The sequence below is a fragment of the Mytilus galloprovincialis genome, chromosome 1 (assembly GCF_965363235.1).
Source record: "Mytilus galloprovincialis chromosome 1, xbMytGall1.hap1.1, whole genome shotgun sequence".
Taxonomy (NCBI): Eukaryota; Metazoa; Mollusca; class Bivalvia; order Mytilida; family Mytilidae; genus Mytilus; species Mytilus galloprovincialis.
Genome location: NC_134838.1, coordinates 12048387 through 12073389, shown reverse-complemented (window position 1 = coordinate 12073389; position 25003 = coordinate 12048387). Strand labels below are relative to the sequence as shown.

The window sequence follows — 25003 nt, the reverse complement described above, 5'->3', positions numbered from 1 at the left end:
TCATCAATTTCTTTGTCTGTTGAAACCTTTAAGATTTTTTCTGTTTTGTTTTTATAAAGGGACGTAACATCACTAATAACGGTGTTTGAAATAAGCCCCGCCTCACTTCTTACCTAATATGGAATATTAAGGGACGTAACACCACTACTAACCGTGTATGAAATAAGCCCCGCCGCCCTACTAACCTAATATGAGATATACACGGTCTCCACGCGGACGCTATTAACCAATCAATCATATTCCTGGAAATGTATACGAGGTAAGATAAAGAACTTTAGTATCCTTTAATAACACAATTAAACTGTTTTTAACTTGCATCTGTAAATATTTTCATTCACCTTTGTTGCAACACCCAGCATAGGCAATAGAGCGATAATACTCAGAGGACTGTAGTGTATTGGAAGAGGCAGATTAACAATGAGAAACAAATAGGCTGCAAAATCTTATTTTTCAAATGTGCTAAAAAGATTGATTTCTTTTTGATATGTGAAAGATTAAAATTGCACGCATTTAGTTAGAAACACATCTAGACAATATTTTGAATTATCTTCCTTTCTCAATAACTGCAGTTAAAGCTATTCTGAAAAACAAAATGATGTGGTGGCGGTTCTAGGGTGGTTTGTAACCCCCTTTTATATTTGACCACTTATGCTTTTATATGAGGACATAAGGTTGGAACCTCCTGTTTATATGAATTACATGTTGAACACCTCCTTTCTCAAGGTACAGATCTCTGTCAGTATAGCCTGGAAATTTAGCTATCATGCCAGTGACAATCTAGATTTATTTGCAGTATATACAATCATTAGCCAAAAAACTAGAGATACTCTGATCAAATCTAAGTAAATGATGCCACAATGAAAAAGGGTGTCTCCATTAATTATCTGGAAGCAAACTTTGAACTTTGGTGGATAGTTGTCTCATCGGAAAACCTACCACATCTCCTTTTATTGAAGTTTTTTAAAAAATCAAACAATCAATTACCAAAACACTTCGACATATAAGTGAAAACAATGCAAATCAAAACTTTGCATGTGATAAAGGGTACAAACCATTTAATAAAAATTTCAACAAGTTTCAAAAAGAAATTCTTTATTAAAATAATACAGAAACTACAAAATGTTGAATTTTTCCAACAAGAGTGCACACACTGAAATGTCTCGCCTTCTTTACTAATCATTGATATTATGTTGATACTCCTAAATATAAAGCTTTATTACGACTGTCATATAAACTTAACATGAACCATGAAAATGAGGTCAAGGTCAGTTGAACCATATGCCAGGCAGACATGTACAGCTAACAATGCTTCCATACAACAAATATAGTTGACCTATTGCTTATAGTTTAAGAAAATAGACCAAAACACAAAAACTTAACACTGAGCAATGAACCGTGAAAACCAGGTCAAGGTTAAATAAAACCTACACGACTGACATATAGATCATAAAATATTTCCATACACCAAATATAGTTGACCTATGACATATAGTATTAGATAAAAAGACCAAAACTCAAAAACTTAACTTTGACCACTCAACCATGAAAATGAGGTCAAGGTCAGATGACATCAGCCCGCTAGACATGTTCACCTTACAATCATTCCATACAACAAATATAGTAAACCTATTGCATAAAGTATGAGAAAAACAGACCAAAACACAAAAACTTAACTATAACCACTGAACCATGAAAATGAAAATGAGGTCAAGGTCAGATGACATCTGCCCGCTAGACATGTACACCTTACAATCATTCCATACAACAAATATAGTAAACCTATTGCATAAAGTATGAGAAAAACAGACCAAAACACAAAAACTTAACTATAACCACTGAACCATGAAAATGAGGTCAAGGTCAGATGACACCTGCCAGTTGGACATGTACACCTTACAGTCCTTCCATACACCGAATATACTAGACCTATTGCTTATAGTATCTGAGATATGGACTTGACCACCAAAACTTAACCTTGTTCACTGATCCATGAAATGAGGTCGAGGTCAAGTGAAAACTGTCTGACGGGCATGAGGACCTTGCAAGGTACGCACATACTAAATATAGTTATCCTATTACTTACAGTAAGAGAGAATTTAACATTACAAAAAACCTGAACTTTTTTTTCAAGTGGTCACTGAACCATGAAAATGAGGTCAAGGACAATGGACAAGTGACTGACTGACAGAAACTTCGTAACATGAGGCATCTATATACAAAATATGAAGCATCCAGGTCTTCTTCTTTCTAAAATATATAGCTTTTAAGAAGTGAGCTAACACCGCCGCCGCCGCCGCCGGATCACTATCCCTATGTCGAGCTTTCTGCAACAAAAGTTGCAGGCTCGACAAAAATCAAGTACCATAACTCTGGAATTGAGTGCATATAAAGAAAATCAAATATAAACTGTCTTTCAGTTTCAAATTAGGTCATTTTTATTCATCATCCAGAGATAACACAATTTTGAATTTTTCCAACAATCAAGTACCATAACTCTTGAATGGTTTAAGTTAAAATGATGAAAATCAAATTACGCTGTCTTCAGTGGCCCAATACATTCCATTAAAATTTCAATCTATTTCACAAAAGTGCTCTCCATTTATAATTCACAAACCACAAAATTGTTTTCAATAATTAAGTACCATAACTCTGGAATATAGAAGTGAAAAATGAGGAAAAAATCAAACTAAACCTGTCTTGAATGGTATTTCACATTCCATTAAAAGTTCAATCAATTTCAAAAAAGGTATCTCCAATGGTCCAACATTCTATTCAAAATTCAATTTATTTCAAAAAGCAGTTCTCTGGAAACCTACAGTGTGACAGACAATGGATATGACAGACATCATAATTCCTGTATACCCCTGACTCAACAGACAGATGTAGAACAGGTGCTAGAAGCTGTCATGGGTATGCAGTTTGGAGCAAGCATTTGCTCTGCTGGGGGCAGAAACCCACTGTAATTTTGAGATGAAGACCTAAAACAAAGATTCTGCTCCCTTTACTTGCAGTATTCCAAGTGCACCTAGTTATTCTATGTCATTAAAAAAACCAACCATATACAATATTTTCCCTTTAAAGGATACACTGCTTACAATGTTAACTATAATATAAATAAATATATTTAAGAGTATATATAAACTTGTCTAAGACCTTATGGATATAAACCATTCATATAGATATCATAAAAATGATTAACAAATGTAGAATTGAGTGTGCTAACAATGCAATTTTTCAAAGAATTAATATTTTGAAGCGACATAACCATGATAACTCTTGTAAAAATATTGGTTATCTCTGATTTCTCAACTGATCCTTGACATTGCTAATATATACCTATGGTATAAGTTTAATTTAAATTTTACAATTGATGATGAGCACTTACAATGGAGTTTCCTTAAGATTTACATTTTAAAGGGACATAACTCCTATTAAAATAATCGATAAGTGTTAATTTTCTAATTTGTAGTTGACATTGCAGATATAATCCTTTTAACATAAATTTCATTAAAAAATCTGACTAGAAATGTTACCTGAAGCCCTGAACCACCTATTATGCAACTTCGTTCAAATTAACTTGCCAAAGGGACATAATTCAGGTAAAAGTTAATTAATCAAAACTGATTATTAAACAATTCCAAAATATTTTTTATATATATCTTTGATTAAAATTTCATTAAAATCTTATGAAAATGTAGGCTTAAGAGTGCTTAGAATGCATTTTTTTTTAATAAATTTGAAATTTCCAAGGTGCATAACTCGGTCAAAAAAATTGATCAGCACTAATTTCAAACATTGCTGAAATAAATCTGTAGCAAATATATGGCAAGAATTGTTAGCCTGAGAGTGGCATTAAGCTGGACAAGCAGATAGATGGAAACCAAGATGAATGGACACCTTGATTTTGTGACTCAAATCACATCAGGGGACATCTTAGAACTCAAGTGGGATGGATATGGAGTTTCGGAAAAATACAAATGTAAAGATCTTAATTGCTATTAATCTATCTACCTGAATAGAAAACAATGTTCATATTACAAACATTTATACATGTTGATTTAGTGCAACCAAATGGCAAATTCTGTACATTTACATTCAATAACAGAGATGACCAAACCATAAATTCTTTAAAACTTTACTTTGTGCAGTATGTGCAATTATTCATTTAAGGTTAAATCAATGAACTGCAGATTAATATGACAAATAAATTGTTTATTTGTATAAAGAAAAATAAGTGATTTATTGCATTATCCAAAATGTTTTAATAAATACCAAATATTTGTGTTTTTCAGAATTATTTTTTAAAACTCATCCATCTAAGGGGAGACAATATATATAGGAAGATGTGGTGTGAGTGCCAATGAGACAACTCTCCATCCAAATAACAATTTATAAAAGAAAACCATTATAGGTCAATGTACGACCTTCAACACGGAGCCTTGGCTCACACCGAACAACAAGCTATAAAGGGCCCCAAAATTACTAGTGTAAAACCATTCAAACGGGAAAACCAACGGTCTACATCTCTTAATGTATTTTTTTTTTTATACTAGAATGAAAGTGAAAATTTCATGTATTACTTGCAGCAAGAAAACAAGCCAAGTGACACCATTTTTCCTTTTTATCTTCTTAACACATATTATGAAATCTATCTTCTCATATTTTATTTCAAACTCTATCTTATAGATTTCTTTTTATTCACACAAATGGTTTTTTTTATGAATACTTATGCAAATCTGGGCAATATACCGGTACATAATGGCAATTTATTTTCAACATTTTTCAATAGAAAGTAATTATAATTGATTTTTTTATTCTAATATTCAGTCCAATTTAATTTTAGAAAGATTTATACATCATATTGTTGATAACATTAATATGAATTTTTTGTTCCCATCGTCTCTGCTTATTCTTCAGGAATTTGTATTAATAATAATGTCTTTAAAACTTAGTTGATCTTTGCTGGAACATAATAAGCTCTGAGTCGCAAGTTCTGTGGTGGCTTTTGACAACCATGTTGAAAATGATCTTATATCTTGCTGGAACATAAAAAGCTCGGAGTCGCAAGTTCTGTGATGGCTTTTGACAACCATGTTGAAAATGATCTTATATCTTGCTGGAACATAAAAAGCTCTGAGTCGCAAGTTCTGTGATGGCTTTTGACAACCATGTTGAAAATGATCTTATTTCTGTCAAGTTTTACGTAAAATTTCCTGAAGATAAAACAAAAAATATTTTGTAAGTAATAATCAGAATATTATTTGAATAGTTAATGAATTAATGAATTCATTACTATACATGTATATCATTAAATGATTACATAGCATATTGTTTCAAACAAGTGAAACTGCGAGCTACTGCTCACTGATCGATGATACCCCCGCCGCAAGTGGATAATATTAATAGTGTAAAAATATGCAAGTGTTCGGTAAACAGGAAGTTGTCGAGTGATGAATCTGAAAACGCATCACACGGTGTAGCTGACTTATATAAATCCTGAAACCAAATTTCAGAAATCCTTGTATTGTAGTTCCTGAGAAAAATGTGACGAAAATTTTCAACTTGGCTATCATGTGTAAAATCAGACAAGTGTTCGGTAAACAGGAAGTTGTCAAGTGATGAATCTGAAAACGCATCACACGGTATGGCTGACATATATAAATGTTGATGTGTAGTTCCTGAGAAAAATGTGACGAAAGTTTCATGGGACGGACTGACTGACGGACTGATGGACTGACGGACTGATGGACGGACGGACTGATGGACGGACTGACAGACAGAGGTAAAACAGTATACCCCCCCTTTTTTAAAGCGGGGGTATAATAAAACAGTATACCCCCCCTTTTTTAAAGCGGGGGTATAATTATTACATGTTGAAACTGTCTGTGTTGTAAACCCAACATGTGCATATAATATCTTATTAAAGTTTGTAAAAGTGACCTTCATAAAAAAAAAGAAGGACAGTTATGCTCACATAGATCCAGCTCTTGAGAATGATAAATCGTAGGCATTTAAGAATTGGTCAAATCCTTTCACAAAATTACATGAATGTTGAATCACTATTTAAACTTTTTAAAAATAAAAAGCCACTGAGTGAAAAGTGAAAAGTGGGTCAAGGATAAAATTGAGAATGAAAATGGGGAATGTGTCAAAGAGACAACAACCCGACCATAGAAGAACAGACAACAGCAGAAGGTCACCAACAGGTCTTCAATTCAGCGAAAAATTCCCGCACCCAGAGGCGTCCTTCAGCTGTCCCCTAAACAATATATATACTAGTTCAGTGATAATGAACGCCATACTAAACTCCAAATTGTACACAAGAAACTAAAATTAAAAATAATACAAGACTAACAAAGGCCAGAGGCTCCTGATTTGGGACAGGCGCAAAAATGCGGCGGGGGTTAAAACTTTCATCTTATTTTATACAACCAGTGTATCAGAGCTGCAACTGAAAACAAATGTATATTGCTAAGTTTCTGGAAAGTGGCTTTGAGTATTGAAAGACTAGTACTGTACATGCTAGTTTAGACCATACATTTATCAACCACGAAAGTGTACTTAAAGTGTCATATAGTTAGAAGGTAATAATAGTTATGAATAACAATGTAGTTCTTACCTGTTGAATTTCTTGAGGAAACTGTTCAATCTTTGATTTAACACAATCTATACAAAATCTCTTTGTATAGAACAAGCTGCAATCCTGTGAAACATAAAATATAATATTTCAACTATCTGTCATACAGAATTATTTATGTTTTTATTTTTTATACAGACCATCAATAAATATACAGAGAAAGCACAGAACTCTAATTTTATAATATATGTCACTTGAGGGCAGAGTTTTCACAATTTTTGAATAAATCAAAAGTTATAATTTAGTTAAAAACGCAAGAATTGATAAATACTAACAAGTATGCACAGAGTGTGAAATTTGTAATTTTCACTCATACCAAGTTCACTTTCAAAAAGTTTATTATGTTAGAGTTATTGACGAAGCAAGCCGGTATATGGGATTCAATCTGCACAGCTCGTGTGACCCTAATTAACCAGAACGATGTAGGAGTTTGGATTAAAGGGTCACACGAGCCGTGCAAATTAAATCCAATATTCCGATTTGATTGGCCAATATCTGTTTTAATATATGACGCAATCAATTTACGTGAACGTTTTAGAAATGAAGAAGAATCCTAGGAAAGTTTCTTGTAGGGTAAAGAAAGGGGGAAAAAACGACTTTGGTAAGTTTTAAATTAAAAACTTTTTAAAATTTTTAGATTTTTTTTATCGTTTCTGTTAAATTTATTCACAAGTTTTATCAACTAGTGGCGATTAAGACTTTGACAAAATTTATAACAGGGGCGGATCCAGCCAATTTAAAAGGGGTCCCAACCCAGAGTAACTATATGTTCCCATTCAAATGCATTGATCGTCCACCCCTCCCCCCTGAATCCGCCACTGCAAACTATGAATACTTTTCTCTTTCCAATCTTTTGCTCCCCAACCCCATAAATTTCTTTTCATCTATTGTATTCATTCTTAAGACACATCCATCTAAATGAAGTCTGATTGATCGCCAGCTAATCCCCCTGTTTTGAAACAAACTTAAATATGATCCTCATTACATTCGATCCAAAAATAGCTACTTTATTGGAATAGATATTCAAAAAGACGTTATAAATTCCATGGAGTCTAAAACTAATCCAAATAAGATTTCTGTTATTCGGATATTCTTAGATACATTTCTTTTTTGGCAGAAATTACCAAAAATTGTTTTAACTATCTTTCTGACTTTCAAACACTGATTTAAGATTTACGTAGTACACAAAATATGATGAAATATTTTATGTCCCAGCTTGGATAAAATAAACTAGAGGCTCTCAAGAACCTGTGTCTCTCACCTTGGTCTATGTGCATATATAGATAGCATGATTTTTTGGGCTATATAGATCTATTAAGCAGGTACATGTCGGCTAACTTTATGTTTAATAGCCAAAATCTAGGTAGCTCTATGTAGCAGCTACGATATTGAATGCAATCGGGATAAACATAATATGTCATGTGACTGTGATTCATCATTGTTTTTTCATGATTAACTCCAGAAAAATAGAATATAGAACTAAATTATTAGGAATGACTAATATTTTTCTGTCTATTCGAAATAACCTCAAAACTGTGGTGCTCTGACTTACCTGCTACACTGGTCAATCAGTGTGCACCACATTTTTTAAGTTACTTCTACAATAAATTTCACCCTATATTCCATAACAAACAGCTAGCGTAGTAATGATTAATGATGTTACCGTAGAACAGCAGACAGACAGCTGACACATGGAACAGTGTGAGCCAAGGGTAATAAAGCCTCCTTCAGCACTAAATGGATCCTTGCACAAATATGAGTCTTCCATTAAACTAGAGAACAAAAAGAAAATATTCATCTATATTAAATATCAAATTGCTTGTAAGCACAGAAGGGTAAAAGATTGTGTTTATTTATGAGTGGGAAGTAAAATTAAACATTACATTGTCAATAAATTGATTCAACTACATTCTGGACAATGGGAGATAACTCCAATTTTTAAAGATGACTTTAACAGTGACATCATCTATATTTTTAGAACAGATATTAGATTACTGCACTTTGCAATAGTTATGTAATTTTCTTGACAGGTGTAACATTGTTTTGTGACTTGAATATCTGAGCATATAATATATATTACATTTTTGATAAATTTCTTGAAATGTTCATGGATAGGATGTAAAGAATGTTATGAGCAATGCACTATATTTTGTGTATCGAAAAGGTAGTGATAAGCCTTAGAAGATTTTGATATTAAGTCAGTAACATAGGGTTTTGATTGCATTTCAGGCAATCTCCACCCCCCAAAAAAACCTTCTTTGAGATACAAACATGTATATTGTGGATTCATTTATTTTCGTGGGTACCAATTTTCGTGGATTAAGAAATACTTGCATGTTCGTGGATATTTAATTTCGTGGTTTTGCTGAAATCTGTTTACAAGCCTATTGAAAATTTGCTATTCGTTGAACATTTAATTTCATTGTTTACCTGTTCCCACGAAATCCACGAAAATTGATATCCAACGAAAAATAATAAATCCACAGTATATCATTTGGCACTTATGTATACATATTACAAAGTATAAATGACATCAAAGAACACATTTTTTTTGCTGGTCCTAATTTTTGATAGATTGCTGCACATTGATATATACCAAATAATTCCTTTCATTCAAAAAGCAGGAACATGACTTCAAATCACCAATCCATTTTCAACTAACACATACATACATGTACATGCAATTGTTATCATGTTTATTACATTTAGAGTCTTTTACAAAACTCATTTACATCTACTGACTGGCCACTGAATTTAGAGAAAATTTGATCCAGGATGTGTGTACTTTAAATCACAGAGTACATGTACTTTAAAATTTTAATTAATCATAGATTAACTGATTATTTCATTATAATTGGATTAAAATTTAGGACAGGATAAATCTTTATTTGCTTTTAAAAACTTTATGGGACGATTAAACATATAAAAACAGGTATATGGATAATATTCAAAACCTATTATATGTTATTTTAGGATTTTCACAATGGATATTAGCTGACATTCCCTACCAGTGTTTTAGATCTAATGAGCTGTAAAGGCTTAATAACAATTAATGTGGATTCAGTAATATTCGTTGATACCAGTTTTCGTGGAATTAGTGGAAACAGGAGAACCATTGATTTAAATTTTCAATGAAATACCGTACAAATTGCCTAAAGGAATGCCAAGTCCACGAAAATTAATATCCCCGAAAAATGCAAGTTATCCACAATCCACGAAAATTGGTACCCACGAAAATAAATGAATCCACAGTATAATAAACTGGAGTGTGTTGATTTCTGTCAAGACACTCATTAGTGTTAGTCTCTAGTAATGAAGTATTAATTAAAGTTGTCTTTAGTAAAATAAGGTACAATAATAATAATAACAAGAGTGCACACGCTGAAATGTCTCGCCTTCTATACTAATCATTGATATTATGTTGATAGTCCTAAAGCTTTATTACAACTGTCTCATAAACTTAACATTAACCAAGATAACTAAACAAAGACCAATGAACCTTGAAAATGAGGTCAAGGTCAGATGAACCATGCCAGGCAGACATGTACAGCAAACAATGCTTCTATACAACATATATAGTTGACCTATTACCTATAGTTTAAGAAAAATAGACCAAAACACAAAAACTTAACACTGTGCAATGAACCGTGAAAAAGAGGTCATGGTAAAAAAAAACCTGCGCTACTGACATAAAGATCATAAAATATTTCCATACACCAAATATAGTTGAACTATGGCATATAGTATTAGATAAAAAGACCAAAACTCAAAAAACTTAACTTTGACCACTGAAAATGAGGTCAAGGTCACATGACATCTGCCCGCTAGACATGTACACCTTACAATCATTCCATACAACAAATATAGTAGACCTATTGCATATAGTATGAAAAAAACAGACCAAAACACAAAATTTAACTACTGAACCATGAAAATGAGGTCAAGGTCACATGACATCTGCCAGCTAGACATGTACACCTTACAATCATTCCATACAACAAATATGGTAGACCCATTGCATATAGTATGAAAAAAACAGACCAAAACACAAAAATTTAACTATAACCACTGAACCATGAAATGAGGTCAAGGTCAGATGACACCTGCCAGTTGGACATGTACACCTTACAGTCCTTCCATACACCGAATATACTAGCCCTATTGCTTATAGTATCTGAGATATGGACTTGACCACCAAAACTTAACCTTGTTCACTGATCCATGAAATGAGGTCGAGGTCAAGTGAAAACTGTCTGACAGACATGAGGACCTTGTAAGGTATGCACATATCAAATATAGTTATCCTATTACTTATAATAAGAGAGAATTCAACATTACAAAAAATCTGAATTTTTTTTCCAGTGGTCACTGAACCATGAAAATGAGGTCAAGGACATTGGACATGTGACTGACGGAAACTTCGTAACATGAGGTATCTATTTACAAAGTATGAAGCATCCAGGTCTTCCACCTTCTAAAATATAAAGCTTTTAAGAAGTTAGCTAACGCCGCCGTCGCCGTAGCCGCCGGATCACTATCCCTATGTCGATCTTTCTGCAACAAAAGTTGCAGGCTCGACAATAAATTACAAATGAAAGTGAACTGAAGTCTTATAAATCAGATGTATGGTAGAGTCCCGGGAGTGGCAAGCTTCCCTGAGGCCCTCACATACAAATACTAATGCAATAAAAAACAGAGAAACCCAGAACATTCAGGCAAGTATGGACACAACATTCACTTCTGAATTTATTTAAGATTGTGGTTAATTAATTAGCACAGCATAGGTCATGTAGATTTCTGACACAGAAGGAATGTGGTCAAAGAACTGAAAAATTTGAATTGGACTTTTACCTTTTATAGTCTTTAGAAATAAAAAATCGAAATAAATGGTTAGAATCAGCATATAGAAGTACAGTACATCAACAATTGCTTTTTTGTTAAATTCAAACTAAGTTTAATCTTAAACAATTTGGACCGTAATCATTGATAATGGCGAACCAATTTAAAAATCAGGCCCAAAATCAAAATCAAAAAATTAAACCCAAGAATTTCAGAATTTCAGACTGAAATAAATCCTATTAAAATTGAAGTAAAAAAAATAGGCAATTTATATTTTTCCTATACATAAATAATACCCCCCCCCCCCCCCCAAAAAAAAAAAAATCAGCCCCATCTTTCCATTTTTAATATGGAACCTTGTGGTTCAATTTCTAAGAGATCTATAGACTTATACTCAAGTTATAGTCTGAAAACATGAAAATCCTTGTTTTTTGTCCATAATTCCAATATTCCAAAACAGTTGGGGTCATGCCCCAAAATGAAAAAGCAATCCCAACCAGAAAGATGATGAATGAAAGAATTTGCCAAAAATGCTTCTCTGGCTATGTTTAAGATGAAATTCATTTTTTTAACTTCATTTCATATAAATACATGTATCATATACTATAAACCAAAGGTTTTTTTTTTACAAATTCTATGTATCTATGCTAATTAATGTTCTTTTTCCTTATACATTTGTTCTCCATTTGCCCCTTGTGGGCACTTAATTGGTAATAATCAAATTATCTGTAAGCACTGAAGAGTAAAGATTGCTTTAATGTACAAATGTATCAGTGTGAAGTAAAATTAATAAATATTGCATTGAATAAAGCAGTGGTTGTAGTTGATTATACCATAATCATTACAATTCTGGACAATGGGAGATAACTCCAATTTTTAAAGATGAATTTAAAAATGACATCATTCATATTTTTAGAACAGATATTAGATTCCTGCACCTTGCAAAAGTTACATAATTTTCTTAAAAATTGTAGCAATAGTTTATGACTTGAATAATTGAGCAACTACATTGATAAATTTTTGAAAATGTTTAAATTATTGCAACACCAAATTGAAATTCAAATTAAAAAAACACTCTTTATTTTTTTGTGATATAATTTGTTGAAATAGAACTAGTTAAACTTTATTTAAATATCACCTGAGTTTAATAAATAAATATCGACTGGATAAGTTCTTATCTGCACATGCAGCTACTGTAACCGTAAATAGTAAAACAGAGGTTTTTATCCTCATTGTTTTTAACACTTTAAATAACCAAGTTTATAAAGTTATGTTATTGACACCTTGTAATTGGTCATCCACAACTCTTAACTGCAGCAAGATGGCAGATTATCAGCATTAGAGAAGCAGGTATGTTGCTGTGACAATTGCACGTATTATTGGTCATCACCATTCCACTATAAGTCGTTTTGAGAATAAAAATCAGACAAAAATCGATGTTAAAGACCTTCCCAGATCAGAGACCCCTATAACATCTGCTAGGGAAAATCAAGCATAATGAAGGTTGGTCAGAAGGAAATCCATTGCAAACAATACAATCCTAAAAAGAGAGTGGTGGCCATACAGGAGCCTTTAAACAAGACTGTTGGAGATCGACTCTTCACTACTATTTATCGTGCGATAAGACCATTTCAGGGACCTATGCTTACGAACAGACACACTGTTGCCTGTATCCAATGTAGTGCAGAGCTCACCAAAGTTGAAAATTAGCATCGTGGAGGAAGATCCATTGTTCCAATGGAGTTCTGTGTATCTTCCTTGGCTCAGTTGTAGGCCGGAATCAAACCATATTGAGCATATATGTGACACTATTGAGCGTAAAGTGCCAGTTCAAACAAGTCATGACATAAACAATGCCCTTCATCAGGAATGGTTGCTGCTACCTAAGCAACAAATTAGTCGACTTTAATATGGCAGGAATCAGAAGACGTTAAGAGACAGTTATCAGTTTTAATGGAGGCTGTGCACAAAGTACTTATTCTTTGGCGTATAGCAATCAACCCTGATGTGAACAATCATCTTAGATTAATTTTGAAATGTCTGACATTGTAAAGTTCAACAACAGTAAAAGTTGTAAAATGCATTTTTTTGTACAAAAAACACTTCATTTTGTTATCAAAATTGTGGTTAGATAAACACCAAATTGAAATTCAAATTAAAAAAACACTCTTTATTTTTTTGTGATATAATTTGTTGAAATAGAACTAGTTAAACTTTATTTAAATATCACCTGAGTTTAATAAATAAATATCGACTGGATAAGTTCTTATCTGCACATGCAGCTACTGTAACCGTAAATAGTAAAACAGAGGTTTTTATCCTCATTGTTTTTAACACTTTAAATAACCAAGTTTATAAAGTTATGTTATTGACACCTTGTAATTGGTCATCCACAACTCTTAACTGCAGCAAGATGGCAGATTATCAGCATTAGAGAAGCAGGTATGTTGCTGTGACAATTGCACGTATTATTGGTCATCACCATTCCACTATAAGTCGTTTTGAGAATAAAAATCAGACAAAGTACTTATTCTTTGGCGTATAGCAATCAACCCTGATGTGAACAATCATCTTAGATTAATTTTGAAATGTCTGACATTGTAAAGTTCAACAACAGTAAAAGTTGTAAAATGCATTTTTTTGTACAAAAAACACTTCATTTTGTTATCAAAATTGTGGTTAGATAAAAAAAAATGTTTATACATTTTTTTCTTCGTTTTAATGCCAATGTTATCCTTAACTATGTTTCAATATTATTTTACAATTATTTTATCATATTCCATCCAAAATAAGAGGCTGATTTTTCAAGTTTTAAAAAATCAAGGTGTTGCAAATACTTTTTTCCATGTGTATACTTTTTTGGCTTAAAAATAGCCTACCCTAAAGATTTTATTGTCATTTTTCATTAAGCAATGTTAAAGTCAGAATGTTGCTCCCATAGACTCAATGTAAAAAAAAAAGAAAAAAAGAAAAAAAAGAAAACCTTCCTACCTACCCTAACTTTATTTCAGATGTAAATGGAACCACACATACTTTTTTATTTGGCCTTACTTATTTTGCCACATTATTAAACTGCTCTTCGTTTGGGAGGCTATATATATATAAATGTAAACCTCAGATCTGTGTACGACCTCAAATCTGTGTCCGTTTCTCAAATCTATGCCCCAGCGTGACGTCAATCGCTAATCTATGTCCATAAAAAAATATTTGGCCTCAAATCTGTGGCCGCTTTTTTATCATGACATCATTAACAAATCTATGTCCTTAAAAAATAATTTGGCCTCAAATTTGTGGCCAATTTTTAATTGTGACGTTTTTTCTCAAATCTATGTCCGTTATAAAAGATAAGGCTTTAAAACTGTGTAATGTTTTAATTCTTTTTCAGCCATGCGCAAATGTATGCCCGTCTAATAATTTCGGACTTATAGGTTTTCTTTTTTATTAAGTCATTTCCCATAGTTCTATATTAATTTATTGGTATGGGTTCTCCCTGTGTGTACAAGAGCTAAAGTATAAGTAAATCTAGCTAGATTATTTCGCTTGTATTTAAACAGGGACTAAGAAAGTCCCTGATTTAAAATATTGTTTTTTAAGAACGGTCTTGTATGATTTTTGTTTCATAAAGTAATTTCTCCATATTTGTAGTTAAAATCTTTACATGTGTGTGTTATTATTGTATGCCGTCTTCAATAATTAAACTACACATACTTTTTTTAGTAAAAAGACAGTAAAGAATGACTATTTGTATGCAACTTCAGGGTACTTCCAATTGTCTCTAAATTTTTTCATATTGCTGTTAAATTGACATTCATACCACTTTATCAATCATATGTTACTTTAAATATCAATAAAATCATTCTGAATTGCTAAAAATAAACGTTTCATGCTCTATATTTTTAATTAAAATATTTGTAAATCACAATAAACATGATAAAGCATATATCAATTGTTTGGTGTTAGCTGATATCTATTTAGTTCAAATGTAAAACTTGTAATTATGTCTTTAATAACAAAAATCTTTCCCCGAAAAGAATCATTCTTTATGTTTCGGCACATTCCTTCGCTCCAGAAACCAGATGTAACAACTGCAGTCCCTTTGTTCATGGCTGGATTTGTTTTGAATTATAAATATTCCCCAAAAGTAGGAGTAAGTAAAGATATCCCGATAATTGTCAGAAAATATTTTCAAGAGGATAAATCTCTAGTTGACGTATTTGAAAATATTCCATCAGTCCACTTTTCATAACAGATTTTCCTCCAGTTTAAAAAAAAAAATATATAAAGCAATTTTAAACCATGTGTATTAACAGATAAAATGTTAACCTTGCTTTTGTCATATAAACCACTTGTTCAATAAAATTGAGAATGGAAATGGGGAATGTGTCAAAGAGACAACAACCCGACCAAATAAAAAACAACAGCAGAGGGTCACCAACAGGTCTTCAATGTAGCGAGAAATTCCCGCACCCGGAGGCGTCCTTCAGCTGGGCCCTAAACAAATATATACTAGTCCAGTGATAATGAACGCCATACTAATTTCCAAATTGTACACAAGAAACTAAAATTAAAATAATACAAGACTAACAAAGGCCAGAGGCTCCTGACTTGGGACAGGCGCATAAATGCGGCGGGGTTAAACATGTTTGTGAGATCTCAACCCTCCCCCTATACCTCTAACCAATGTAGAAAAGTAAACGCATAATAATGTTTGTTCGGTGTGCTTTTCATTGTTTACTTGATGACGTTTTGTTATGTTTTACGTCAATGAAAGGACATAGATTTGAGTAAACAAGTGAAACTGCGAGCTACTGCTCACTGATGATACCCCCGCTGCAAGTGGATAATATTAATAGTGTAAAAATATGCAAGTGTTCGGTAAACAGGAAGTTGTCGAGTGATGAATCTGAAAACGCATCACACGGTATAGCTGACTTATATAAATCCTGAAACCAAATTTCAGAAATCCTTGTATTGTAGTTCCTGAGAAAAATGTGATGAAAATTTTCAACTTGGCTATCATGTGTAAACAGGAAGTTGTCGAGTGATGAATCTGAAAACGCATCACACGGTATAGCTGACTTATATAAATCCTGAAACCAAATTTCAGAAATCCTTGTATTGTAGTTCCTGAGAAAATTTTCAACTTGGCTATCATGTGTAAAATCAGACAAGTGTTCGGTAAACAGGAAGTTGTCAAGTGATGAATCTGAAAACGCATCACACGGTATAGCTGACATATATAAATGTTGATACCAAATTACAGAAAGGGTGGATGTGTAGTTCCTGAGAAAAATGTGACGAAAGTTTCATGGGACGGACTGACTGACGGACTGATGGACTGACGGACGGACTGACAGACAGAGGTAAAACAGTATACCCCCCCCTTTTTTAAAGCGGGGGTATAATAAAGGACATAGATGTGAGACAATACAGGACAAAGATTTGAGACAATAAAGGACATAGATTTGGAATGTCTATGACGCAATATTAAAAAGGACATAGATTTGCGGAAAGGACATAGATTTGACGCAATATTAAAAAGGACACAGTCACAGATTTGGTGAAAGGACATAGATTTGAGGCCGGACATAGATTTGAGGCTTACATATATATATATGTAACGGAGGGGGTCGGTGACGACACCTCCCGGGACGTGTAGTGGCCAGTACTTCGCCCCTATTCCACCGTCGGGATACCTGATATCAGATTATGGCTGAACAACAGACAATAAATCAAATGAAACAATATTTTATTCACAAATGTACAATAATTGCATTAAACAAAGTCGGATAAAACAGGAGTCAGAAGACTTTCTTAAATGGAGTTCAAAAATAAAGTAATTTCAAATGTAAAACGAAAAATAGAGTGTTCCCACAGTTAGTCTTAAAAGTAAAGTAAATTTGCTTCGCGTTGTGTTTTAAAGTAGTAAAATTGCACCAAAAAGGGGTGACTAACTCTGGCGAACTGCACCGAAGTGGTGGCTAACTCTAGACTCGATTAGTACTAATATTAGTTCCGGCGAGTATTTGGAGGCCTGTGCAAGGCCGACTCCGACTGAATATCAAATGATATCCTAAACTTGTCATTAATCAGGAGAACTTTAACAGAAAAGGTACTGAAGAAAAGTTAAATAAATGAATATTCTTAAAACATTACAGAAACATCAAAAGTTATATACTAAAACAGTAAAATTAACAATCCTTACTTTTATCTTACTATATTTAAATCAAACTTAACTTAAAATAAGCATTTAAATACTAAATAATTAATCCATCCGAATTAAGGGGAATTAATCAGGCACATCAAAGCACATCTATTACAATCCTCCCCCCTTAGGACAAATATTAAAGAAATTAATATTTGGGAAAAGAACTATTTAAAATAGATGTGTTCAAAACAATTAACAAAAATATAAATCAATGCAAATAAAATGTCAATAAATGTCACAAAAATGTCAAATAACACACGGTCCAACCATCGGAAAAGTTCCACACGGTATAAATGTCCATGAATAGTCGGTAAACGGCACAAATTATAAAGTATGGTCCATAGAATATAAATGTAAACGGACACAGTTATACAGCATTCAATAAAACACAGTTCTAGATTCAAACGGAAACGGAAATGTTAATACGGATAATCTGCATGGTCCAAGTTGTACCAGGTATAGTCCACCAATTGTTGTTCTCACGAAAACACTTTAAACGTGTCTTTTCGGGTTCTAAAAAGTCCATCGTTGTACCAGGTTTAGTCCACCATTGTAGATCTTACGGAATCACGTATGACATGTAATTCCGGGTTCAAGATGATCAAAGTTGAAACGTTGTACAAAAAGTAAGAAAGGTGTTCTTGATAACAAGAACTGCTTACTTTATCAGGTGGTTGTCTTCACACATAAACTTCCTGCCACTCAATAGATTTCTGCCATGACTTATAAAAGTCACAAAAGGAAAACCATAACCAAACTAAACAAATTTAAAACAATAAAACTGGTTCAGAAAGGTTAAAAATCCAAATAAATGAGCAAACTCATAAATAAACCTATTCAAACAAGAAACTTAGCCACAATCTAAACAAACCAACATCAAAGGAAAAACGCAATCAAATCAAACAACGTTTTTGAGGGTGGTTTCGATGGCAAAACTGGCTCATTAACGTGACCAAGAAAAACAACAAATCCAATGTAAACTTTGAAACCATACCTACTAAACAATAATATAAACTGACAAAATAAGTAAAATACTAAATATACAAATTAAAACGAATAAAACATACTATATGAAAACTTTAACTTTTCCTGTCTTGCAACAAGAAGTTTGCACATTATCATCCCCAAAATAAACAGATAAAAATCTAACCAAGTCAGATGGAAATAAATTCTGAACTCTGTTGACAACTTTGCATGATTTTTTTCACTTTCTTATGAACTGCAGTAGAAACTGGTTTTTCTGGTTCAACAACATGAACAGAATTGACACTTTTACAAACTTTATTGGGACAATTAGCTCTGATATGTCCAACTACCGAACAATTAAAACATTTTCTAACTTTAAACTTCTTATAAACCAGCTTTTTAAGAACTTTGACAATTTGATCAAAACTAGACTTCAAACAACTAAAATCTAAACTTTCTTCACTTTCCTCAATTTCACATTCAACAGATTCAATTGTAAAATTAAAACATTCAAACTCTGTAGCCAAAAATATAGCATCATCAAAAGTTTCAGGATGCTTAAAATGGACAAACTTTCCCATTTCCTTCTGTAACTTTCCAATAAAAAGATCCATAAAATAAGATTCCATACTTTGAAAATTATCTGGATATGCACGATGACATAAAAGATTGAATCTATGTCCAAAATCAAACACAGATTCATCTGGCAAAATTGTACAATTATTCAGTTGAAATTTATAAAAAGCTATCCTTTCCTTAGGATTAAAGCATTGAAAAAGTAAACTTTTCAAAAAATCATAGCTTTGCAACTGAGTTGGAGTAAGAAGATGTAAAATAGTTCGTGCTTCTTCTCTTAAGTTTATTACTAACTGAAGAGCCATTTCAGAAAAATTCCAGTTATTCCACAGACTAACTGCTTCAAATTGAATAAAATAATCTTGTACATCAGCACTAACACCGTCAAAAGTACAAGATTTCTGTTCAAACTTTATCATTTTTAAAATCAAAAATTGAACAAAATCAAAAATAAATGTAATAAAAATATTCAAACCAAAACTGAGGGATCAGGTATCCTGGTCACTGCACCATTTGTAACGGAGGGGGTCGGTGACGACACCTCCCGGGACGTGTAGTGGCCAGTACTTCGCCCCTATTCGACCATCGGGATACCTGATATCAGATTATGGCTGAACAACAGACAATAAATCAAATGAAACAATATTTTATTCACAAATGTACAATAATTGCATTAAACAAAGTCGGATAAAACAGGAGTCAGAAAACTTTCTTAAATGGAGTTCAAAAATAAAGTAATTTCAAATGTAAAACGAAAAATAGAGTGTTCCCACAGTTAGTCTTAAAAGTAAAGTAAATTTGCTTCGCGTTGTGTTTTAAAGTAGTAAAATTGCACCAAAAAGGGGTGACTAACTCTGGCGTACTGCATCGAAGTGGTGGCTAACTCTAGACTCGATTAGTACTAATATTAGTTCCGGCGAGTATTTGGAGGCCTGTGCAAGGCCGACTCCGACTGAATATCAAATGATATCCTAAACTTGTCATTAATCAGGAGAACTTTAACAGAAAAGGTACTGAAGAAAAGTTAAATAAATGAATATTCTTAAAACATTACAGAAACATCAAAAGTTATATACTAAAACAGTAAAATTAACAATCCTTACTTTTATCTTACTATATTTAAATCAAACTTAACTTAAAATAAGCATTTAAATACTAAATAATAATTCAATCGGAATTAAGGGGAATTAATCAGGCACATCAAAGCACATCTATTACATATATATATAATATATATAAGTACAAAAATGTACGTCTGAGCCAGTGACAACTCTACAACAGATAATGTACAAATGTATATAATATATAGACAGTTTGTGTTATCTTATTAGTCATTCTGATTTTAAAAGGTCAGAGCTCAACCGAATTGTCCCACTTTTGAAATAGTGAGGCCGAATCGTGTGAACAAATTGTCTAAACTATAGCCTAAACAGCTGTGGCCGAAATGACCTGTGACAAAACTAGTTGCTGGCCAACACGTCTATAAAGCAGTTTTTTTTAAAAATAACTTTAGAAAAAAACCCCAGAGAAAACACAATCTACACATCAGAGGCGGAGTTTGTTCTCTGTATAATGGTACTCAGGAGCTTGTTTAGTGGGTTCACGTGGTTTTACTGTCAATGGTGGTCGCTATTCCATGTAAAAACTCGTCTGACCAACTAAACAAGCCCCTGTGATTGGTAGGCTAATATTTTATAATTTGAGGCAAAATTAGCAGCTTGAATTTATATAAAATAGCCAGTTTCATACAAAACACTAGATGAAAGTTGACATAAGGATTAAGACTTCTTACATGATATTCTTTGCAAAATTTGGTTTTGTCCCAAAATATTGATAAGTGCTTGAAAATTTACATGCATGACACAAAAATCGCTTGTTTTCTTCCATGCTTTACCGGAAAATTCAAAATGATTGTAATTTTACACAAATACGGGCTGTGGATAACTTTTTGGAGAAATACACTTTTAAGACTTTTAAAGATAACAAGTCAATAAATCTAAATCGCCATTTCCTACTTAATCAAAATTTCTCTTTTATTCTTAAAAAAAATATTTTTGTATAGAAAATATGGGCAATAAAATCACTTTGAGATTGGTCTCGGGTTTAGCATACCCAAAGTAGCTTTTAATCAAAATTACGTTCATTTCCTGTTACGTAAATGATCACGTGGTGTTGACATAAAATGGAGCAAAATAATTTATTGACAAGTGAAAAACACTTTTGTTAAGTGTAAAGTGTGCATTAAATAACTTCTTCTATTGTCATAGGTAAGCCATGTTTTACATATCATAATAAATCTGTCACTCGGAAGAACGTGCTTCCAATGTAGAAATCGACAGTCGTTTAAAAATAGAAAAAAACTGTTTACAAAATGTCATGGAAACGCATAAATCCCTCGTTTTTTTAAACGAAAAAAAGTAATTACAATGACAGTTCATGGGAAGGAACATTTGGTGATTTTCAAATATTTTAAATGATAAATTTCAATTGACCAGATTGTAGGTTTTAGAATATCTGCCATAATCTGGTCAAGTTGTCCCATAAACGGCTATAGGTTCTTATTTCTTTTTCTGCTGTCAACTTATAATGGCCACAATCATCAAACTATACATGTAGAATCCTATTTAGGCTTTTATACACAATAAACTGATTATACTGCCACAGATTATTTTGAATTCTGAACGACTCTTTATTGAGTAATTATGTGCCCCAAAAAATCAGGTTACAGTCATATTTATTAAATTATTAGTGAAAGAGGATAGGACCTTTATCTTTTGGATCGGGTAGTTTTAAGCTCGGGATTTCAGGATCTAGGAATTCTTTTTTCGAATTAGTTTTAATAGGTTGGGGATTATCTCCCAAATTGGTTATTATCAATTGGAATATCATTTTACTGTCCAAAAAAAAAATCACTTCAGGAGAAAATATTGCACATTCCTTAAAACTAAGGGCAACAACTTTTAGTTAGCAAATGCTCTGAATATTGGATTGTATTCATTGGTATTCGAGGGATCAATTTAGCATCAGGGAAGTACATGTACATGTAGCTTACTGAATTTTCTTATATATACATGTATTGGCATTAATAAATGCCATAATAAAAATGCACTTTTAAAAATGTTTTTCTTTTAAACATTTATTATACTGAAAATTTATATTCCTTGCCGGTTAATATAAATTAAAATATCCCAAAAAGGTTAAAGTTATAACATACAAAAAATCAAGGACGTATATTAGATTGTTAGTCATGTTAGTTATACATGTACATCCTTGAAAAAAATGTACAAAATAAAAAAAAACAAATCATTTATAATGTTGACTGAATATTCCTCATGATAACTAACAACTTCATTTAAAACCTGTTTTACTTTATGCTCGGTACTGTACTCTAAATATATATTCCATTGAAAATTTCATTAAATAAATTTATAAAAAAAGATTGTATTGCTAATTAATTTGTCTGATCAATTATCTGGTATTTTGATTACTACATTGTATATATGGTTAACCTTTTAAACACTCTAATTTTACAAAAATAATTAACACAAAGACACAATTTTTATAACAGCTTGAGGCAAGATCTGAAATTAAACTTTTGTAAAGTACAGAAGATTTATAAAACATTGATTTGACTATCAGACTGTTAACCAGATAATTGGCCGAAAGATTGTCTGAGAAATTGATTAGTCAAAATGAAGAAAACACAGCTATTTGATACAGAAATTTTATACTATTTACAATGTTTTATTGGTGCAAATGAAATGTATAATTTTGGCACAAATGATATTCTAATTGGTGCAATGGCATAGCAACACATAGATTTTTAGTTGCACAGCCCATTTTAGGGTCTTGTCTTTTTCAAATTAAATTGTCTATTTTTCCACTTGATCTGAACTAAATAGTTCCTTGGTACAATCTTTTCTACTTATTTTGTAAATATATTTATTCGATGTGGTGTTTTTCAACAAGTTGTGACTTCTCAAATACTGCATTTTCCACATAGTACATGTATATATATTGCATGTACCAGCATGTAACATGTATTCTGAAAAACGGAAATGAAAGTTTGAAATGTTTTCCTTTCATTATCCATTAAAAGTTTAGTATGCCTTAGTCCTAACCTTTAGATACATGTATAGGTATAGATTTATTTTCTTACATGGACTAAGCTATTATGAAGAAAATAGTTTAAAATACTGTTCATTCCATTCGAGACCTGCCGGATTATTTTGTTCTTGACCTTAAATAAAATTGAGAATGGAAATGGGGAATGTGCCAAAGAGACAACAACCCGACCATAGAAAAAAAAACAACAGCAGCAGAAATATATACTAGTTCAGTGATAATGAACGCCATACTAATTTCCAAATTGTACACAAGAAACTAAAATTAAAATAATACAAGACTAACAAAGGCCAGAGGCTCCTGACTTGGGACAGGCGCAAAAATGCGACAGGGTTAAACATGTTTGTGAGATCTCAACCCTCCCCCTATACCTCTAGCCAATGTAGAAAAGTAAACGCATAACAATACGCACATTAAAATTTAGTTTAAGAAAAGTCCGAGTCTGATGTCAGAAGATGTAACCAAAGAAAATAAACAAAATGACAATAATACATAAATAACAGCAGACTACTAGCAGTTAACTGACATGCCAGCTCCAGACTTCAATTAAACTGACTGAAAGATTATGATTTCATCATATGAACATCAGGCACAATCCTTCCCCTTAGGCAATGTTAGGGGTTTAGTATCATACCATCATAACATATATGAGAAGAACATAACCCGTGTCATGCCAACAACTGGTTTTTGAAAAAATGTGTTTAGTTCCGATGCAAAGACCCCATAAGTGAATCAATATTAACGCCAAAATATGCAATCTTTAATGACCTGACAACAGTATCGTAACTATATCCCTTCTTAATAAGTCTATTCAAAGGTTTTGTTAGTTTTTGAGGTGAATACTGACAACTTTTTGCTTTATAAAGAATATTTCCATAAAAAATTGGATGTGAAATACCTGAACGTATAAGAAGTCTGCATGTTGAGCTATATTTACGAATGATGTCCTTATACCGATGATAAAATTTAGTAAATGTTTTGACTAGTTTGTGATATCGAAAACCCTGGTGTAATAATTTTTCAGTAATACATAAATTTCTCTCGTTAAAATCTAAAACATTGTTACATACACGAGCGAATCGTACAAGTTGAGATATATAAACACCGTAAGATGGTGACAAGGGAACGTCACCATCTAAAAATGGATAATTAACGATAGGAAAATCTCTTTTATCATAAATTTTAGTATTCAGCTTTCCGTTAGTGATATAGATATCAAGATCGAGGAAAGGGCAGTGGTCATTGTTAGTATTAGCTTTATTTAAAGTAAGTTCAACAGGATAAATTTCTTTAATATACATACTGAAGTCGTCATTATTTAGATGTATTATTGATTACATGTATTTATAATGACGTCTTTTAAAATTGCTTAATGAAAAGTGGTAAGGAAAAATACTTTTGGGAGAGTTTATTAAAATTTTTGAATCTAAATATCTGTCTATTGAAAATTGTATGTTTTGTGAAATAAAAGTGTTTTCTTGACTTGTAATTTTATGAAGCAGATTAAGAAACTTTGCTTAATTAAAAGTTTTAGATCTGCATTAACTTGCAAATGTGAGTGATGAATTTTGCGGAAAATTTTTGACTGTATCCCAACCACTTATGTCAACTTATAATCAAACCACTTAATATAGTAAAAAGATATTTTTACT

General features: G+C 32.3%; 2 protein-coding genes across 3 annotated transcripts in view; one reads left to right on the top strand and one right to left on the bottom strand.

The window, feature by feature from the left end:
- Positions 1-1075: 1075 nt before the first annotated feature.
- On the bottom strand, positions 1076-21138 carry LOC143065368 (cysteine-rich DPF motif domain-containing protein 1-like). Its single transcript, XM_076238904.1, has 4 exons — positions 21019-21138; positions 8301-8409; positions 6620-6703; positions 1076-5213 (listed from the first exon to the last, which is right to left on the bottom strand). The coding sequence occupies exons 1-4, from the start codon at positions 21111-21113 to the stop codon at positions 5193-5195; spliced, it is 309 nt and encodes a 102-aa protein (XP_076095019.1). The 5' UTR covers positions 21114-21138; the 3' UTR covers positions 1076-5192.
- Positions 21139-21367: 229 nt separating this feature from the next.
- Positions 21368-25003, top strand: part of LOC143065309 (transient receptor potential cation channel subfamily V member 5-like) — a 62537-nt gene continuing 58901 nt past the window's right edge. For both annotated transcript variants that reach the window (XM_076238817.1, XM_076238824.1), the window contains exon 1: positions 21368-21493. The gene's annotated coding sequence lies outside the window, so the exon portion shown is untranslated. The remainder of the gene's footprint in view (positions 21494-25003) is intronic.